Here is a 6769-nt window from a genome sequence, read left to right as displayed (position 1 = left end):
ATATAGCATCATTGATTAAAAAGAATCAACGAGTTTAACCTTAAAAATATGGAACTCTAGTTTAGTTTTTGAAACTATTAACGATTATCTAAATCTGAATTTTGGTTATTATGATATGACAGCGATATTCGATTTTAGATTTGTTCGGCTATCAATTTTATCTTATTTTCGGTTCGATTTTGTAGAATCCGTTCTGGTTTCTCAGATACTACTCATTTTTCCTCATTAGATCAGAAATTACTCAAATGTGCCCTGGATGACACTGAACCTGATAGTATCATTTTTTAACAATATATAGCAGGTCTTGCAGCGCCAACTGTTGATTAGGTTATCAGGAAAGGAAACGTATGCTTGTTAATAAAAACCAATACTACGAATCAATACCTGCAAAATTCATTCTATGTTGCATCACAAAACAATGAGCCTGTCTCATCTCTTCCTAATTTCTAGTAGTTTCCTTTCTACCCACTAAAACCATCCGTCATTCCTCTTTTATATTATTCATCAATAATAATGGGACACCTCTCCTCATTTCCTTTGTAGGGAATATATTTATCATCTCCCACACACCGGAAATATGCCAAAAATATCAAACTGGTGGTTGCATTATTCATTCCCAAGGGTCGGACTCCGTGATCACTTCAGACGCTTCAACTACTTCAGACTCCACCGCCTCAGCAGCGCTCTCTGAATCGGTGATGAAATCTTCACCCTCCTCCGGCTCGGCGCTCTCCTCCTCAGACCGGCCCCACCGTCCTCCGAGAGCCATTGCCATCATCTCGTATATCTTGTTGCCCAAGTCAGCCGGGCTGTCGGGCTGTGACAGAAAACGGAAAAAAAAAAAAAAAAAAAAAAAAAAAAAAAAAACCCGAAAATAATAAGACAAACTAGCTCAATACTATAATGAGAAATTTTGCGGCGTAAAAAAACTTCTTCTTACGGTGAATCCACTGGAGATCAGTGCCGTATCGAACAGGAGATCGACGGCTCTCCTGGCTTCAGTGCTATCGGGGGCATTCTTGCACGCAGCCTGCAAAAGGAATTGCATTCCACATCAGAGATTTGTTAGCTGTGTAAAGGGCTGTTTATTGAATACATCTGCAAAAGAAATCGATGGCTCACATCGAGGTCTTTAATGATGGGATGGTCCGGATTGATTTCCAGGATTCTCCTTCCCTTCATGAAGTCCAAGCTTGATGTATCTCCGAGTGCCTGGGCTTTCATTAATCTGAAAAGGATATATCGGAGGGAGAAACAATCAACTAAACATTGGTTCATGTGAGATCAATCTTACTGGATTTCCAGGGCCAAAACTGACCTTTCCATATTAGCCGACCAGCCAAACTTGCCAGAAACAAGCACACAAGGAGATGCGCTTAGACGCTTTGAGACTTGGACTTTGGCAACCTTGTCGCCAAGTTGTTGCTTCACCCAGTCACAAAGAAGATTGAATTCCTGCTTTGTTTCTCTGTCTTTGACCTCATCATCGTCCCCTGTAAATTTTAAATATCTCAAAAACTTAATACGCATAAATTACACAGGAAAACCACAGTAGAAAAACGTGTGTGCGCGCACTAATATATATAAATATATATAGGCCACCAACCAAGCTCTAGATCTTCCTTGCTGATATCAACAAACTTCTTCTCTTTGTAGGTCTGCAGGTTCTGGATGGCAACTTCATCAATGGGCTCAATCAAATACAGAACCTACATCACAACACAAACTAATCAGTAACCATGATCAGAAAACTTGTCAGAATATTTGAAATAGAGAAATAACAAAACATACAATTGCCAGATATTGGAAAGAGCAATATATGATAGAACAGACCTCAATATCTTTCTGAATCAGCTTCTCAACGAACGGAGCAGACTTGGCACTTTTCAGGCTGTCTGTTGCCAAGTAATAAATTGCCTTCTGCTTCTCACCCATGTTTTCGATATACTCGTCCAAACTGGTCAGTTCCTCTCCATTCTTCGATGAGAAAAACCTCAACAGCGGTGTAATGCGCTTGTGGTTTCCAGCATCCTCAATGCAACCCAACTTTATAAATCTTCCAAAGTTCTCCCAAAATTTCTTGTAGTCCTGTAATCAAAGTCGTCAATTGTTTTTGTTATTGACAAAGTACAGACCTTCAAATCCAATGCCAACAGAAAACATCCGGACCTCTTTGTTATCACTTTCAGCGATGTCTTGGATCATATCAAATGTCTTCCTCACAAGTCTCTTCCTCATTATTCTTACCTGAAAGTATAAAAGAGAGAGGGTAAATATTAGTAAATTTACAATTCAAAACCCAAAGCAGATTAAAAAGGAAAGCTCTGGTTAAAATGGCAGTTTAAGAAAACATGAATGAGTACAGATCAAGCGGCCTTACGATTCGGCTTTCTTGAAGAATCTCTCTTGAAACATTGAGAGGAAGATCATCGGAGTCTACCACTCCCTTGACAAAGCTTAAATATCTTGGAAACTGCGAAACAGGGAATCCGGAATTCAATACAGCACATGACAAGAATGTATCAGCTGTTGAGATATTTAATAGCATAACTGACAACGTGATATCTTGTATAAGATGCATCTACTTGCCAATTTTCAGATTTTATTTCTTGAGAGTAAATATTTCAATACTGTAAAACCACCTAGAGAATACATCAATGCTTATGAACTTGAAAATATAAGACAAGACCCTTTTCGAGACTTTTGAGAGAGATTATTTCCTTATCCCAATTTACATTCACCATATGACAAACTTGATTGTATTTATTTGACATGTCCTCTCTATAATTTCAGATTTGAAACAGTTTAGAAACAAGGGTTCGAGTGGGAAATCTTACCAGTTCACCATCAAAATCGTCAGAAATGAAAACACGCTTAACATACAAACGTATGTTCTTTGTTTTCGGATTAACTACATCCTCGTTGTTTAGAGGTCCCATCCCAGGGATGTAAATAACACTCCTAAATTCCACTTCACCCTGCACAATTTCAAAGCAAATTTAGAACTCCAGATAGATTATGTTATCAAGCAGTGTAATGCTACAACATCTCAGTACCTCGGTTGTAAAATGGGTGAATCCAAGAGGATCCATGAAATCACTGAAAGTTTTCTTGTAAAATTCACAGTATTCCTCTTTTTCAACTTCCTTTGGACTCCTCATCTGCGGCAAAACCAAGGGGGGAAAATAAATGAGAGCCCAAAATTATTCTCCAAAAAAATGTGAAGTCGCCAATGGAAGCTATTTCTTTTTTTCTTTTCTTTTTTTCTCAACCCAATATATACTATATATGCATGATAATGGATGCCACTACCACATATAATCGAGCCAATAGCACACGCAATAAACTTACCCATATCGGTTTCGTTTCATTGGCTAATTCCCAGTCCATGTACTTTTCAGTTTTTTTTGTCTTCTTTATTTTCTTCTCACCCTGCGTACAAATGTAGCGAAAAACTTGAGTTACACATGCACTATTTCAAAAAAAAAAAAATAATCTGGGAACTGAAAAAATATGCATTCCTCAAATAATTAAACCCATTACCTCTTCTTCTCCTTCTTTTGGTTCCACCTCCTCTTCCACCTACCCAAAAAAAAATTTGGTAAAGACAAACAATAAAGCAATATAGAGATCAACCTCTCTCAACCAAAAGAAAAAAAAATTAATTCACATCAAAGCCAATTTGTAGAAACAAAATGGGATGTACATGAAAGCAAAATCTTACAAACGAAATAGAAGAACTCAATAAAAAAAATGCAAAATTATTTTAAGTAAATGGAAATATTTGTTATTAGAAGAGATCAAATTCTTACCTCGACTGTCCTTGATTTCTCAATCCATGTGTAGATAGGGAAGGAAACAAACTGAGAGTAATTCTTCACCAGACTCTGAATCTTTGTTGGCTCTGAGAACTCATACTTGTCATCCTCCTGCAAGAAAAAATAGACCAGATCTCTTTCTTTGTAAATGGTTGCAGAAATAAATTCATTCTATGAGATCAAATTACTTGAGCTAGATATCTTTTTTTTCTGCAACTTTAACTCATTTATAGGTAGCCCTTTGAATACTGGAACAGGTGACTCATAAATTTGAAGATTCAATACCCTTAAGTAGAGTGTAATCTGTGTTCCACGAAGTAACATTTTCTCGGGATCAGTTTCTTCTTTAATAACATATGAGCTACTCGCAGCCTCTCCTTCCCAAATGTATTGCTTGTCCGATCTTGGGCTCTTTGTAGAGACAACAACCTGGTCAAACACATAGAATCAGTAAAAATCACAAACCGAGGTCAACCGAGGTTGTTCATAACATAAATTATTTTTATAAGCCATTCTCCACAATGAAAATAAAACAAAACAAAACAAAACAAAAACAAAAAAACAAAAAAAAAACCTTTTCAGCAACAAGAAAAGCCGAATAGAACCCAACACCGAATTGACCAATCAAGCTATTGTCTGCTCCGAGATCCTTATTGTCCTGTCAAAATAAAATGTTCATAGAGTAAGATTCAGCAGTCCAAGTACTACTAATTAAAAAATAAAAATAAAAATAAAACATGTATTACAAGAATTCAGAGGCAAGAAGATACTTTTAAAGCCTTCAAGAATTTTGAAGTTCCACTCTGAGCAATAGTACCAAGACAGTCAACAAGCTCCTCCTTGGTCATTCCAATGCCAGTATCACTGAGGACAAACAAACGACACATCTCAACATTGAAAACAGAATAGGCTATCTCGTAAAAAAAAAAAAAAAAAAATTATCAAAACTGTGAACCACCGTACGTAATAGTTACTGTCCCGTTGTCTGGGTCGGTCTTGATTCGAATCTCTAGATCACCAGCTTCGCCGAGCAGAGCCGGCTCAGTTACACTCAGAAACCTCAACTTGTCCAAGGCATCACTTGCATTACTGGAAAAAAAAAAAAAAAAAAGAAGAAGAAGTTAGCGAAACCTTAATCCATTCATTCCAAGGAATTTCTCAAGGCAAACGCTTTCACGGTCTCATTTAAAGCCTCAAGAACAAAACGGAACCTCAATTGGAGAGGGTATCATTAGAAACTTCGACATTAAGAAAACTGAAATCAATTCCATCATGAGATTAACCGAGAAACCAACCTGACCAGCTCTCGAAGAAAGACCTCCTTGTGACTGTATAAACTATGGACAATCAAGTCCATCAATCGACTAACCTGCAATTGAAACAATTTAGTATTCTCAAAACCAATCGATGAAAAGAAGAAACTCGGATTTGAAATTGTCGTAATCGATCTGAAAGCCGGAGACCTCAGCCTGGTACTCGAACTTCTCGCCGGAGACATCGCCGGCTTCTTTCTCGGCGACTGTGGCCTCGCAGCGGATTCCGAAGCCACTGAGACGGTTTCTCTTATCGCAAGGCTTGGAACAGAGAGCGCTCTTCTTCCTGAGACCACCAGCGATGCCATTTCGAGACACGAAAGCGCTTCGGAGATTGAGGAGACCGGATGTTCTGCTAGGGTTTCTGACAGAGAAAGGAGATGAAGAAGAAGGAAGCGAAGCCAGAGAAGCTGTGGCTAAGCTTCTGTTGAGAACTGTAGACATTTTTTTGTAAGACCTAAAGAAGATGCCTTTGAAGTTTGAAGAAGAAATGGATAGAGGAGAGAGATAGAGAGGAACTGGTAGTGTCTAGTAGAGAAACGCAAAACCCTTTGTTGTACTAAATTTCGAGGGTTTAAGAAGGCTCCACTTTTTTTTTTTTGGGGTGACAAAGTGGGAGAGAGTTCTAGAAAGAAATTGTACTAGAGTACCGACGAGAGAGTTTTTCTTTCTTTTCTTTCTTTTTTTTTCATTTTGTGTGAGCAGCATTTGAAAGGGCTAGATTGTGCCACGTCAGTATCCACAATATCCTCCTTATTTTCATTAACATTTTCTACTTCTTCCGACTAATGGGATATTGCTTAAATTTTCGAATTATACGGTAATTTTGGCATTTAATGTGAAATTATAATAAGAGAATTTTGACACAAATGATATTAAATTAAAGCTGTCAAAAGAGCCGAGTCGGATCGAACCGACCCTTTATCTTCAACTCTAAAAAAATGTTCAAACCCGACCCCGACCTAAAATATTTTATTGGAGGGTCGGGCCTAAGACATAGGACCTTAGACTCAACTCAGGACCAAGCCATCGGTCTTCAGAGTTGAGAGTCGGGCCTGAGTCCGGGCTTGAAAATGACATAAGTTGCGCTTCAAAAGTCCAAGCTATAATCATAATATATATATATATATATATATATATATTAAAATGTAAAAAAATACAATTTTAATCAAAACAACAAAAATGTGAGTAAAAAACATTTATATTATTAATATAGAATTAAATTTATGTGCCAAAACTATTTTTTGTACATGAAAACATAATTTTTAAAAAAAATATTTATTGGGTCCGAACCGGGATTAATTAAGGTCCCGGCCGGGCTCGAATTGGGCTTTTGTGAGGGCCCGAATCGGACCGGACTTGAGGGCTTATACCTTAGGTCTAGTCCAGACTCTTCATGATGTGAAATCCCGAAAATTAGTCATTAAAAAATGAAAAAATTAATTAGAAAATTGGTGATGTAATTTATATAAATTTTTAATTATTTGTTAAGTGCCTGCAAGCATTACTATTTTTTAGTGGTTAAAGTAATTATCAAATTCAAAATTATTTGTAAGAGTACAATATATATATATATATATACACTTATATAAGTAGTGTATATATCAGTTAGACTAGCAACACTTATAAATTATACGT

The 6769-nt window shown here is 37.0% G+C and overlaps 1 protein-coding gene across 1 annotated transcript; it reads right to left on the bottom strand.

Annotated features, from left to right (window-relative positions):
- Nucleotides 1-348: 348 nt before the first annotated feature.
- Nucleotides 349-5710, bottom strand: CR88 (Chaperone protein htpG family protein). The gene is made up of 19 exons (XM_089608953.1): nt 5282-5710; nt 5114-5187; nt 4782-4907; nt 4589-4682; nt 4393-4476; nt 4104-4247; nt 3813-3929; nt 3544-3582; nt 3352-3432; nt 3057-3161; nt 2838-2978; nt 2381-2473; nt 2170-2247; nt 1834-2088; nt 1607-1709; nt 1319-1493; nt 1123-1228; nt 941-1030; nt 349-817 (listed from the first exon to the last, which is right to left on the bottom strand). The coding sequence occupies exons 1-19, from the start codon at nt 5573-5575 to the stop codon at nt 611-613; spliced, it is 2406 nt and encodes an 801-aa protein (XP_089465079.1). The 5' UTR covers nt 5576-5710; the 3' UTR covers nt 349-610.
- Nucleotides 5711-6769: the final 1059 nt, after the last annotated feature.

The sequence above is a fragment of the Urtica dioica genome, chromosome 3 (genome assembly GCF_054948205.1).
Source record: "Urtica dioica subsp. dioica isolate 48M chromosome 3, U.dioica_male_clone48M_v1_H2, whole genome shotgun sequence".
Lineage (NCBI taxonomy): Eukaryota > Viridiplantae > Streptophyta > Magnoliopsida > Rosales > Urticaceae > Urtica > Urtica dioica.
This window is presented reverse-complemented; position numbering and strand designations above follow the sequence as displayed.

Bases quoted from the DNA above. Each gene is read 5' to 3' on its own strand.
- CR88 (XM_089608953.1), bottom strand. From the start codon at position 5,575: ATGTCTACAGTTCTCAACAGAAGCTTAGCCACAGCTTCTCTGGCTTCG. The intron at 5,188-5,281 runs GTCTCCGGCTTT...TTTCAATTGCAG, and splicing joins AGTTCGAGTACCAGGCTGAG to GTTAGTCGATTGATGGACTT. The intron at 2,248-2,380 runs GTAAGGCCGCTT...TTATACTTTCAG, and splicing joins TTCTTCAAGAAAGCCGAATC to GTAAGAATAATGAGGAAGAG.